This window comes from Chanodichthys erythropterus, chromosome 17 (genome assembly GCF_024489055.1).
Source record: "Chanodichthys erythropterus isolate Z2021 chromosome 17, ASM2448905v1, whole genome shotgun sequence".
Lineage (NCBI taxonomy): Eukaryota > Metazoa > Chordata > Actinopteri > Cypriniformes > Xenocyprididae > Chanodichthys > Chanodichthys erythropterus.
The window spans coordinates 25,762,468-25,776,683 of NC_090237.1; the positions used below are offsets into that span (position 1 = coordinate 25,762,468).

The following is a 14,216-nucleotide window of genomic DNA, read 5'->3' on the forward strand; positions in this document are numbered from 1 at the left end:
GATTATTTAATGTATGTTTAAATAAATCTGTCGTGAAAATGACAGTCACTGTGTAAATGATTATAAATCAACAACGAATTGGAGTAAAACTTAATTTTATAATTAGATTTAGAAGTTAATGCAAATACTGCCTTATGTGCAGCTTAAATGTTTGCATACAATTTGTTATTTGAGTGTTGATTATTATATCTAAAAATAAAAAGAGATTGAATTTAGACTAATAGTTTGGGTTTAGTTGTTAACCTTTAACATTATAGTAGCATAATGTTCAAGTAAGGGCTCCCTACATAGTTCATAGCATCAGCAGAGATAATTTTTTTATCCTTAAGAAACTTTGTTATAATTTAAATATATTTAAAGACAGAAACACAATTTGTTAAGAAACCACTGTTTAATTAAAAAAAAAGCAATTTTATGTTTAGTTTTCTGCTGTACCAAATCCATAGTGAACCCTCTTTTGTGCACCGTTACACCCCTAATTTTAACACTTTAAATTTTGTTCGCCAAAAAATAAAAGGAATGTTCATTTGATTATATTTAAAAAGATTTAATAAACTGGTAATGTTTTATGCCTTCATTTGATTACCCTAGTTTATGATAAACATTTTTATTAAATGATAAATTCAGAAAAAATAAAACACCACAGAATTTCTGAAAAAAAAAAAAAAACATTTCATATGAGCCTATTATTGCTATATATTCTTGCTATATATTATATATATATAAATCTTTTTTAGTTTTATAAGTTTTATAAATTCAATTGATTAGTCATGCTATTTGATTAATACAATTTAATTAAACCATTAATGGAAAAGAAAACAAATGGAATTTGAGGAAAAAAACATTTCATATAAGTCCCTATAAATTAATTTATTTATTTTGTTAAACTTAATTTAATAAAAATTAATTAATAAATTATTAAATTGTACAAGTTGTATGGTTTCAACTAACAAGACATGCTTTTTGATTACTTACATTTAATTTAACCATTAAAGGTGCCCTAGAATGCTTTTTCACAAGATGTAATATAAGTCTAAGGTGTCCCCTGAATGTGTCTGTGAAGTTTCAGCTCAAAATACCCCATAGATTTTTTTTTTTTAGTCATTTTTTTAACTGCCTATTTTGGGGCCATCATTAAATATATATGGCGATTCAGTTTGTGTCCCCTTTAAATGCTCGCGCTCCCCGCCCCCAAGCTCACGACTCTATAATACATTGCATAAACAAAGTTCACACAGCTAATATAACCCTCAAAATGGATCTGTAAAAGTGTTCGTCATGCAGCATATCAGATCATGTAAGTATAGTATTTTTTTTAGTGATCGACCGATATTGATTTTTTATAACCGATACCGATAATTTGCATGTTTATGTACCCGATAACCGATATGCAGAACCGATATTTATTTACTGTTATACTTCTGTTTTTGACAATTATTACAACACAAATGAGCTGAACAAACCATTTTATTTATAACAATCACTCCCTCCTTGCATAAAAAAAAAAAAAAAAAAAAACTTTACTGAATAATATTAGCTGGACTATATAACATTGTCAGGAAAGTAACAAACAAAACAGCATACATCATTGCATTTTCCAACTAGTGTTATTAATTATTATGTTTAGTCGGTCTAGATCATGAAATGCTTTCTGACAAAGTGCTGTAACTTATCTATGCATTTACACAAAACTATAAATTGGGCTACTCAACCGCGATCGCGTGTGGAGATACTAAATAATTTCCACAGAGCTGCATTTATTTAGATTTGTATTAACTAAATAATGGTTATGTAGTAAATCAAATGATTGTATAATCTAATAAAGTTAAACAGCACTTGTCAGTTGGCATTTTATGATCCGAATTTAATCTAACGTTAAATCATGAAATGCCAATTGACAAAGTGCTGTTTGACTATAACTTAATCAACCGCGATCACGCATGGAGATAATAAATAATTAATTTCCACAAAGCGGTAGGCTATATTTATTTGTGTATTAGCGAAATAATTGTTATGTAGTAAATGATAATATAATCTAGGGTGTTTAAACAAGATAATCTTGTCAAAAGTTTCATTCAGTGGCCGTGCTTAAGCCTCCTGATCATCCGTCAGTTGCTAAGCAATATGAACGAACTTTTTCTTCTAGACTAATGGTGAGCAAATACAACAGATAGAGAATTAAATTCAGCGCTTTTATTTTCAACATTCACTCATTCACGTCTTTTTATTTAATTCATGTAAAGTTACGTCTTTATTGGGGCAGGACATGACGTGACTCAATGAGTTCGTCTCAATTGTTTAGAAACAAGCTGCATAAATTAACTATATCAGGAATTTATGTCTCAGATCTCATTTGTGCATGTCTGTTATGTTAAATAAAGTTGATTAATTAAAGCAAACAAAGTAGAACATATACTTTACCTGTGCGCTGAGTTGTTGTTGACTGATCTCCTCAGACGGAGGAAGTCTCAAAACGGCCACAAGATGGCGCCGTAAATCGGCGAATCCGATATTACAAAACCGATACCCGATTATGGAAAAATGCTTAAATATCGGGAAAAATATCGGTAAACCGATACATCGGTCGATCACTAATTTTTTTGGATGTTTACATTTGATTCTGAATGAGTTTGATGGTGCTCCGTGGCTAAAGCTAACATTACACACTGTTGGAGAGATTTATAAAGAATGAAGTTGTGTTTATGAATTATATAGACTGCAAGTGTTTAAAAATGAAAATAACAACAGTCTTGTCTCCGTGAATACAGTAAGAAACGATGGTAACTTTAACCACATTTAACAGTACATTAGCAACATGCTAACAAAACATTTAGAAAGACAATTTACAAATATCACTAAAAAGATCATGATATCATGGATCATGGCAGTTATTATTGCTCCATCTGCCATTTTTCGCTATTGTTCTTGCTTGCTTACCTAGTCTGATGATTCAGCTGTGCACATCCAGACATTAATACTGGCTTGTCTAATACCTTGAACATGGGCTGGCATATGCAAATATTGGGGGCGTACATATTAATGATCCTGCCTGTTCTTCAGAGGTCTTTTAAACAAATTAGATTTATATAAGGAGGAAACAATGGAGTTTGAAACTCACTGTATGTCACTTCCATGTACTGAACTCAACTATTCAACTATGCCATGGTAAATTCAATTTTCAATTTCTATGGCACCATTAAATTTGAGTTATTCTGTTTCCACTTTCAATACGTTTACCTTGGAAAGGTGGAAAATTCTGTTCTGCAACATATCTAAAGATTCAATTAATTAATATTAAAAATATTAATTTAAATATTTATTAATTAATATAAATTTCTCTGATTGGAGTTTTTCATATTTATTATATAACAGCTTCTCAGTCAGACATGGCTATCTCTGAAGTCTGCGTCAGGAATTCTCCTTCAACAGCTTTAGGTAGCCTGACTTTCACAGGCATTTGGACCATGTGGTACAGCAGATTATGAGGGGAGTGTTTAGACATTCATCACCGCAAACATTTCAGGGAGTGTTTTAAAATTAATTACTCCATATGGCAGACACACACACAAAAATATTTGAATTAAATCTTAACTTGTGTTTAATTTACTTCAATTTTGGGTTGTTTATATGGCAGCATAATTATATTTTATTTTATATGGTAGCATACATTATATTTATATTTTAATTTTTTGCCTTCAAACCACCGTTAGACATAATCCATGAACAAAAACTAAATAAAACATTGATGATAATACAAAAAAAGCTCCAGCCACACTGTTAACAACCATAAAAATGCCCTATTTTGAAACAATATATGGATAAAGCAGAGAAAACAAACCCCTTGCTCTTTAGCTGCTAGGGTGATTTTCAGCAGAAGATCTTCTTCCACAAAGGGACGTACAGCATCATGGATGATGACCACTTTTGGTTTAGGCGTCAGTGAGTCAGTAGTGTTACTGAAGGCCTGAAGTCCGTTGAAGATAGACCTGTGTCTGGTGGTTCCTCCGTGGACTACTTTTACCTTTGTGTGATTAAATTTCCGGACAATATTCAGCATCAAGTCATGATTCTCTGTAGCAACCACAACGACAACAGTTACGATCCATGATAATCTGTCAAGAATATACAGACAAAACAGGTCTAGTGTTAAAAAAAGATAATACAACATAATCGCTTAGACAATGGAGTTAGACAGGGAACAAGTTATGCTGGTGTAACCAGTGTTATTTTAGTATTTTTTATATGAGTACTACATATTCTGGCATGCTAATCTTTTGCATACTATAGAGTATGGAAGAACAGAACAGAGACAAATGTAATTTAATATCTTAAGAAGCTTATTTAGGTGACATCTGTCATATAGTCTGCATGTTTTAATGTAATATCCCCCCCAAAAAAATGAATTACAGCAGCTCTAAGTTGATGCTTTTGTCCCTGAAAATTGAAGTGACAGCTTTTTAAATATGAAACTCGCAGCTAACTTTTACTTCACAGAGTAGTTTATTAAATATGCCAAGTCAATGTCAAGTGCTTTTAGTATTTCCCAAGTTCTGCAGCATCTGCAGATGTTCTTAATAAGGACTGAAAAGGCTGTTCTGGCCAAGATCTACATGCAGTAGGTGTCCTTGGACTGCTGCCCGTTTACTTGGGAGGAAGACAGTCCTTTTGTCAAACTAATGGACGTAATTGTGACAGGCATAATGATTTATCGTTATGCTGTTTTCATCTGCTAAAAACAAACAACAAGTCAAGTATTTAGGTTAATAAAATCAGTTTCGTGTGCTCACGGACACGGAAAGGTCAGTCTCACCTCTCAAAGGCTTGAATTGTGTAGCTTATCAGAGGTCTGTTAAGAATGGTGCAGAACTGTTTCGGTGTGGGCAGTCCCATCCTCTCTCCGGAGCCTCCCGCGGGCAGAACTACAGCTACCGGGAAATCCACCGCCGCGCACCCGAGCCGGGCAGCGCTCCTCTCGGCGTCGTGTGTGAGCAGACCGCCGGGATCCAGAGGCCTGTCGGAGGAAGAACAGCGCTCTTGCTGCATTTCTCCAGCGTTTTTAATAAATTCCTCACTTGCGGCAACCGTGTTCATGGAAAGAACGCTGTCTGTAAACCGGTATTTTGCATTCTGTGTTCGGGTGGTTAGCGGGGTTTGAGCAGTGTTTCGCGGCAGTAATGTTGCAGCTTTCCTGTGGCTCCTCTTTATCAGACTGAGTCTGTCATAGACTGCAGCAGCTGTGAACTTATCTCATTTAATGTTTGTTAAAATTGCATTCCGAATCGAAATGCATGCAAGAAACATTTTTAAATGACAGTAACTTTTTTGTCACTTTTTTGACTATTTGTTATATGTTATGAAAAGTTCACATTAAAAGACTTGGGGCTGTTTACATGACACCATTTTCAAATAAAACGGAAATTTTTTGTGCGTTTTGCTCGTTCATTTACACAACAACGGCTTTTTAGGGGCCTGAAAACACAAACTTTTGAGAACGGGTTTCAGTACAAGTTTTTGGAAACGATACCGTTATCGTCTCTGTGTAACAACAAAAACAAACTGTGAGAACGATGACGGCACGCACATGCGCATTACATGTTCAGTCTTCATCGCAATGGTGTCATCTGTATCGGGAAACTCAAAGGAAAAACTTCTCAGTTTTAAGCATATCGTTGTCGTGTAAACGTACCCATATATGTGAAGATAAAAATGTTTCCGTTTTTTTACATTGTTGTGTAAATGTACCCTCAATAAAGTGTTAGCCTACTAATAAGAATTTTTCTAGTGCCTATTCAATTAATAGCTTACTAGGAAAACTAACTATTTGAATAGTTAAATAACTAAGATAAAACTAAAGATAACTAAAGAATAAACAGTAGCTGTGTTTGGGAAAGTTACTCTATTACAACTAATTGTGTTAGTTACTTTTTATGCTTTTGCATTACTTTTTCTCACCTGAGCTGTGCTTGTTTATTTGTATTTTAATTACAAAATAAAATTTCTCAGGTTGAAGGAAATTCAAATTCATGTCTGTACAGTAGGTCAATAAATGGGAAAACAAAGTAACTTGTGTTACTTATTTGAAAAAGTAACTCAGATATTCATTTGTACATTGAAAAGTAATGCATTACTTTTTAAGAAATCTGATTACTTAACTGAAGTTACTTGTAATGCATTATACCCCCAACACTGGTAGTAAGTAATGAATAGTTATAGACTGGTGGTCACTATTGAAAAAGAACTAAACTAAAATTAATCACTAGTAACTAAATACTATTAACAAAAATGAGTAAATAATTCACTAATAATAACAACAACAACAAAAAAATAGATACTAACTAGTTTTAAATGTCGATACCTTGTCATAGAGCCTTGTCATGATTTTGTGATGGCAGCAGATGATTGGCAGCTAGTAAAAATGTAAATTATTAAGTATGGTGTGTTCACCCTGCCTTGTCTTTATATTTGCACATGAAATGTTAGTCTTAAAGGGTTATTTCACCCAAAAATGAAAATTCTGTCATTAATTACTCACCCTCATGTCGTTCCACACCCGTAAGACCTTCGTTCATCTTCAGAACACAAATTAAGATATTTTTGATAAAATCCGATGGCTCAGAGAGGCTTCTATTGACAGCAAAATAATTAACACTTTCAATGCCCAGAAAGCTACTAAAATATTTAAAACAGTTCATGTGACTACAGTCTAGGGCTGCACGATTAATCGCATGCTATTCTCACGCGCATTTCGTCAGTAAAGCCGGTTCCCTGATTACCGCTAAATCGCCATCACCTGTTTTTAAACGGAGCGCCTTTTAATAGACGGAGCCGTAGATCACTGAAAAGCCACGCAATATCGCGTTCATATCGCAGATGAATCGCCTGCGATAATGAACGCGACATTGCGTGGCTTGTCCGTGAACTACGGCTCCGTCTATTAAAAGGCGCTCCGTTTAAAAGCAGGTGATGGCGATTTAGCGGTAATCAGGGAACCGGCTTTACTGACGAAATGCGCGTGAGAATAGCATGCGATTAATCGTGCAGCCCTACTACAGTCATTCAACCTTAATGTTATAAAGCGACGAGAATACTTTTTGTGCACCAAAAAAAACAAAATAATGACTTTTCAACCATATCTAGTGATGGGCGATTTCAAAACACTGCTTCATGAAGCTTCGAAGCTTTACAAATCATTTGTTTCGAATCAGTGGTTCGGATCACGTCAAACTGCCAAAGTCACGTGAACTATTGAAATTTCGAAACACTTATGACATAACGAAGCCTCATTTACTGAAATCACATGACTTTGGCGCTCCGAACCATTGATTTGAAACAAAAGATTCATATAACTTCGAAGCTTCATGAAGCAGTGTTTTGAAATCACCCATCACTAGATATTGTTGAAAAGTCATTATTTTTTTTTATTTTTTTTGGAGCACAAAAAGTATTCTCATCACTTTATAACATTAAAGTTGAACCACTGTAGTCACATGAACTGTTTTAAATACATCTTCAGTAGCTTTCTGGGCATCTGAATGTGTTAATTATCTTGCTGTCAATGGAGGCCTCGCTGAGTCATCGGATTTTATCAAAAATATCTTAATTTGTGTTTTGAAGATGAACGAAGGTCTTACGGGTGTGGAACAGCAGAGCGTGAGTAATAAATGACAGAATTTCATTTTTGGGTGAACTAACCCTTTAATTTAATATTATTTATCATTTTTAATGTTTTTAGAACGTACGTTGTCACCTGTTCTTAAGTTTATTTTATATAAACTACATGAAAAAAATAAGCATGTTGGTGGTACATTGGTCCATTAATTCAAAAATGTATTGAATTATTGGACTATTATAATGTGTCATCTCATCCAGAGATCCAAATTATTATACCGAGACATTTTCAGATGTTTTCATTTTAATGTTTTTACACCATATAGCCAATATGAGCATTGTCACTATAGTGCAATATATTGTCTGAATAATGCTTGCACAAACTAAAATGTTTCAAAGTCGAGGCAAAATATATTACATCAGCTTATACGTCACAATATTACATTTTTTAATACATAAAGGTCCTGCAAAACAATTAATTACACAAACAAATGCATATGTATATGTACAGACATTTAATTTACATGTAGCTATGCATTTCCCGAGTTTGAGAACTGCTCTTATTGTTGCCGAACACTTAAAAGTATATACTACAGCAAGTGATTACCACACATATCAAGCAGTGATGACAAAAACTATTAGAATCGCAGGCATGTTTCTAATCATTTTCGTAATGCAATATGCAGTTGTCATCGTCAATCTCTTTCGACGCATCAGGGTCACATGGGCTGCATGTTAATTGTGATTATGTTGATGATGAGATTTAGTCTTCTAAGTTTCACAGTGAACTCAGAGCCCTGCACTTGCTCACAAAGGCAGCACAAAGAAAGTTCAGTGCTCCTGTGAGCCGACGTCACAAGCTCTCTCGTTCATACTGAGTTCATTTAAATGGGGAAGTCTAGTAGCTCAATCCGAGCAGAGACTCATTTAGCGTTCCGTTCCAGTGCCCCCTTTGTTTTTTTGCTTTTTTATCTGTGTATGAGCATATCCCTCTGACTTGACTCCAGATTCGTTGTGCTGCCGTGTGTATCTTTTGCATTTGCAGGAGGTCACCACTGTGATCTTGTAGGTCCTGGTGCTGCCATCCTGGCACTGGAGCTGAATCCGTTGGGTCCGGGTTTTGTCGTTCACGCAGCGCCAGTCCTGACTGTTTCGCCGGTTCCAGAACTTCCTACCGTATCCACCGATCCAGTTGGGCAGCATCTGAGCAGGAAGACACTGTCCCGTGCACACCAGTTCTTTAACGGGGTTTATGCTGGTGCACTGGCCGTCTGAGATGTACTTTGTGGATCGCAGCTCTCTGCAGCCGACTGGGACTTGTTCTGTAACACAAAGTAAAAATTTAAGGTTGGCATGAAATGGAAGTTGCGATAGTCCTTTCTTCCCTATTTTGACGTACATCTAAGTGAAACAGCTTCTCAAACAAGAAAAAATGTAGGGCGGGACTTGTCCACTGGGAATTGGTTGGATGGTTGTGGTTTGCTATTGGTCGATCTCATGTGATTGACAGGTTGTTCCGCCCTCTCACCGGTAAACGACAAGAGATGTCAATGGAAGAGTGAGGGGAAGTTATTTTGATTAAAGAGGCCACATGTATTAAAAAACATGATGTGTACGGATAAATCATTTATAAAAAATACTGCAATATTCCATAAAAAAAAAAAAATGGTTGATTTCATTATTTCATTCAAGATACTTTTGGTAGCCAAATTGCATATATTTGAAAATTATTGTGGAATAAATCTTTAAGGATCAATGAAGAAAGACTTGGTGCCGTTCTAAAGTGTTCCTTCACGGTTTGTGAGCAGACATAAACAACAGTCGAATGGATGATATGCTGTTTGCTTCATTTCTGTACTGAGCGGAAATGGTTTAGCGTACAGATGAATGACAACTCTGAGCCTCTTATTGTCAGATTTCGCCGGTGCTGCTGGCTATACTGTCAGCATTGTTCTGCCTCAGAGCAGTGCCTCTTGTCAACGTAACCCAAGCCAAAATCCATTCACACAGCAGCAACACACCTCAGTTACAATGTACCCCCCTCTCTCTGTGACAGGACGTGATGAATGAGGATCGGAGGGACATTTTCTTCTTCCTTAGCTACTTCAAGTTACGGTCGTTCGAAACAAACAGGGTTCCCCCTGGAGACTTCCTGAAAAACTGAGATGCACCTCCACTTTCCCAGTCTGACAGGATTCTGTCAGCAGCACACATTGTGCTGCTCGGCACTCTTTTATCTCTGCTGCCCGGTGCGATTGTGAGCCAAGAGACTATGTAATCCATATAATTTCCTATAGAATTATGCCATAAACCTAAAAGGCATGGATAACTTTTGACCTTAAAATGTAGAGAAACAATGAATTGTATATCATTAATAGAGATTTTACTGTTTACATTCTGCTGCAAAGGCTGTAATAGACTGTTTATGGTGGTTTTTATTGTGACAACTTACCCCATATTGTGTGACAACATGCCCCACTAGGTCAACATGTGTTAAATTACCTTTTTTTCCAGGGCAATAACGGTGGAAGATGGGCAAGGTATAAAGTATGTCTATATGACTATACAGAAATTGACTTTCAGTCATAAAAAATATAAATATTCACCAGAGCAAATAGTGAAATGTCAGCAGTCTGTTTCTGTTTTAGTCTCATATTTATTTGCTAACATAATTAAAAACAAATTAATGTAGAAATTCGGGGAAAAGACCAGTCCATGTGACCAAAACATTGGATATATGTTTGTTTTTTTAGGTTTTAAACATTTATTTAAAATTGTGTTCATTTAAATTGAGTTTAGTTGACTTTAAATTTATAATGGGACAACATTTTTTAACATTTTTTCTAAAGATTTTCAAGTTGATGTGTGGGAAATTACACTGTAAAAAGTATAGCAACCTGAAATTTGTATCTTAAAGAGCTATTTCTACCTAATTTAGCCCATAAAAATTGGTATTGGTGGTAAATTAGTGTATAGGTTGATGTGTCTTAAAATAAAAAAATAAAAAAATCATGTTTTAGGGTTTTTTTCAGTGTAACGTTAGCTGGTATTGCAGCTATCAAATGAAGATTCAAACAGCGTTTGTCAAAATTGTCACTTTCCATAGAGAAATGTCAATAAAACAGGTTTATTCGAAATGTTAATTCTAAACAAAACACCAGAATGATCCCTTTAAACACCATTTCTTAAAAAGAAAATTAAAATAACAACTAAAAACAAGTGTAATAGCAAGGCGCGTGAACTCACCTCTCTCGTGCGCAGTGAAGCCTCTTCCACCGGTGCGCGCGCGATTCAGAGACGCGTTGCTCTGAGTACTATCCTCAACGGGACTGACCACATGAGAGTAGAAAATCTCCGTAGCATCATTCTTCAAAGTCAGGCCACTCCGTATTAAAAAGCAAAATAAAAACATGAGATTGCACGATTCGGGTGCGTTTATATACATGGTGAGGTGAAATAATAACCCGCAGGCAGTGAAGAGATGCTGTTGGAATCTGAATGATTCTCACTCACTATCATGTCTTGGGCTTATATATACAGTATATATACGCTCCCGCCTCCAGCTTTGGCAAAGGCTCAGGTGAGCGGAATGATAAAACACGCGCGGTCTCTCCCCCAAACCACACCCAGTCGAACACTCGACCCGGTGATGTGCTGCTCCAACATCTGGAGTCAAATTAATGGTTACTGGACTCCCCGAGAGCCCCTAATTCACTTAGAGATGTTTGTGCTGTTAAACACTGAGCTCTTTATATAAGCAAACTTTGTGCATCATTTTTTAAAGGGTGTTGCAAGCAATCTGCCCACAAAGTATTTACTGTGAAATTACTCACGAAAAACATATTTCCTCATTTAAACAGCAATTAATCAACAATAATCTGTCTGGCAAGCTGATTCGATCTGTTTATTGAAAATGAGGTGAAAACGACTTCATTCCTTGTGGCAAAGATGAGTTTGACTGACTGATTAATTGTTTGACTGATTGATTGATAAACTACTAGCAACTAGGCCACTGAATACTGCAGTGTATACTGTAGTAGGCTAATGCGTACTATTGTACTGTTTTTAAGTTAAAGAAGACACTATTTCATGATACAGACTGACAGGATAGATAGATAGATAGATAGATAGATAGATAGATAGATAGATAGATAGATAGATAGATAGATAGATAGATAGATAGATAGATAGATAGATAGATAGATAGATAGATAGATAGATAGATAGATAGATAGATAGAATATTTGAGAGTTAAGAAATAAAAACATGCCCCTACCTGAATTTGCATATTCTCTACTATTCAAAGGAAGTAATGAATAATGAAAACAATGCAAAATCAAATGGACCTGCCATAAACTTATTCTTCACGTGGTGGAAACAAGGTTTTAAGGAAAAGCCTGCCACCTCATGGACAAGCAAAGAAAAAAGCAGCAACCAAAAGTTTCCCATGACGCTACCAGCGTGCGCGTTTCCTGTGCTGTCAGGGGTGCGCGCGCTCAATGCTGAGGTATGATTGGTCATCAATCAAACAAGAGGTACAGTCTATGGCTGAGACAAGAAGATTTACAGACTGCACTTTAGTTATATAGTTCATTGTTCATTTAGCACCACGAATTATTTTTCTATTTATTTAGTTTTTTTTTCCCCCACAGGAAAATCAAGATCATTTGCCAAATTATGCGTGACGCACCTTCATCTCGCCAGAAGGTGCTTGGAAGAAAAGTGTTTAGATTATAAGATGTAGACCGAAAAAACATAATTTATAAAACATCAAACGTGTTTATATAATAGTTATTTTATTCATATTATAAAATTTTCCTTTTCATATTTCCCTTCCATTTCCCAGATGGTTGACTTTGATTTATCAAGTTTCGCCATGCTGAGATGTGTGTGGCTCAACTATAACAAGGTTAGATTAACTCTTTAGTGTGATTACAGTTTTTAAAGCTTAAAATTATGTTCAAGACAAAAACTATTGAGCGAGGGGAGATCCGTTTAACTGCTGTTTGACAGAACTTAAGCTACCTGCAAAACAATAACATTCTCTCCATTTCAGGTCAGTTTATCTTATAAAGATGTTATCAAGATAGTTTTTGCATTTCTTTTTGGCTGTTCTAACCTACCTTCTTTTTGTCATGCACACATGAATTTAGGCACTGAGACTATCCTACTATAAATATTCCTTGATATATAAAGGTAAAAATAAGTTAATCAAGGTTTTTATAATGCAAAAGCTGCTCTGAGATCAGTTGTGATCCCAGACTCTTAAAGGTGCTAAAGAGGATCTTTTCGTCAACTGAGAAACCAAAGACTGTTACTGAGTTTTTGAAATGAGCGCATGCATAAGAACAACCCCCCTCCTTCGAAGGAACGCCTCCCAAAACTCGTAAACACTCGAGTGTTTACCACCGGCATTCGCTGTATTGTGTTAGTGGATTCATTATGTCGGATTCACCGCAGGTAACTCATAATCTGCAGTAGTTACTCCTGTCTCCTGACAAAAACATTGCATGCGGCGCCTGTGGAGTGTGGAAAGTTACTGGAGCGCGCAGCCGCGCACGTCTCTCACAAGGAATGTCACGGCAGTGATTGACAAGCCAGAGGGCCAATCGTTTACGCGATGATCACGTAAACGATTGGCTGATGTTTTTAAGGCCCTACCTCGTGCACAGATGATGTATATTAATATTATTCCTTTCAGTGCACCTAATAAATAGTCTTTTATCAGTTAGTAAAGACAGTTTCAAGTAATATTGCAAAAATGTATAAAACAAAACATCTTCTTTAGCACCTTTAAGGTTCTTCATTGGCATCATACATGAAGAATATTTACCATTCACAGAAACTTTCTGTTGCTCAAACTGTTCTATAGAGGGAAAAAAAGTGATTAGATCATCAAAATGTTCTTCACATTAAGTAAAACATGGTTCTTTTAAGAACTGTTCACCGAAAGCTTCTCTGTGGAAGCCAAAATGGTTCTTCTATGGCATCACTGTGAAAACCGTCTTTTGGAACCCTTATTTTTATGGCAACACAAATATATCAGCATTATAATGATTAAAGATTCTTTGCAGTCTTTGTAATTGGCAAAAAGTGTAATTTAGATAAAAATACATCTTTTGTCAGGTTTATAGTTGAACCCCTTCACAAAAGATCCTGAATGTAGCCTATATGTGCTCCATCATTTGCCATCTGTGCAGTTTTTAGATGAGGTTGGCATCTATAAACAAACTTTTAAAATTAGAACATCACCAAAAGATCTGTGAAAATGATGTAAAATGTCGTTAGAAGTTTGTTTTTAACAAATTATACCAGAAATTCTCATTTCTGAAAAATGTAGATATTTAGTAATCCATTTCCAACATGTGCTCCGATTATGATTTGATCAAAAATACAGTAATATTGTGAAATATTACTTATACGTAAATATTTTAAATTTTTTTAATTTATTTTATAATCAAATTTAATATTATTCAATACCAAATGTATTTTATACACAATATTAGAATGATTTCTGAAGAATCATGTGACACTGACGCCTGGAGTAATGATGCTGTAAATATAGTTTTGCCATCACAGGAATAAATTACATTTTATATTTTAATTAC

General features: G+C 35.4%; 2 protein-coding genes across 3 annotated transcripts in view; both read right to left on the minus strand.

Moving 5' to 3' along the window:
• Window positions 1-5,520, minus strand: part of crppa (CDP-L-ribitol pyrophosphorylase A) — a 42,789-nt gene extending 37,269 nt beyond the window's left edge. For both annotated transcript variants that reach the window (XM_067365556.1, XM_067365555.1), the window contains exons 1-2: window positions 4,811-5,520; window positions 3,839-4,112 (exon numbers count right to left, since the gene is read on the minus strand). In XM_067365556.1, the coding sequence (XP_067221657.1) occupies window positions 3,839-4,112; window positions 4,811-5,091 (555 nt within the window). In that variant the 5' untranslated portion in view covers window positions 5,092-5,520. The remainder of the gene's footprint in view (window positions 1-3,838; window positions 4,113-4,810) is intronic.
• Window positions 5,521-8,014: 2,494 nt separating this feature from the next.
• sostdc1a (sclerostin domain containing 1a) lies at window positions 8,015-11,053 on the minus strand. Its single transcript, XM_067365557.1, has 2 exons — window positions 10,855-11,053; window positions 8,015-8,930 (listed from the first exon to the last, which is right to left on the minus strand). The coding sequence occupies exons 1-2, from the start codon at window positions 11,051-11,053 to the stop codon at window positions 8,536-8,538; spliced, it is 594 nt and encodes a 197-aa protein (XP_067221658.1). The 3' UTR covers window positions 8,015-8,535.
• Between the last annotated feature and the right edge of the window lie 3,163 nt (window positions 11,054-14,216).

Coding starts and splice junctions, on each gene's coding strand:
- sostdc1a (XM_067365557.1), bottom strand. CDS start 11,053: ATGTATATAAACGCACCCGAATCGTGCAATCTCATGTTTTTATTTTGC. Junction 8,931..10,854: donor CTTCACTGCGCACGAGAGAG/GTGAGTTCACGC, acceptor TTTGTGTTACAG/AACAAGTCCCAGTCGGCTGC.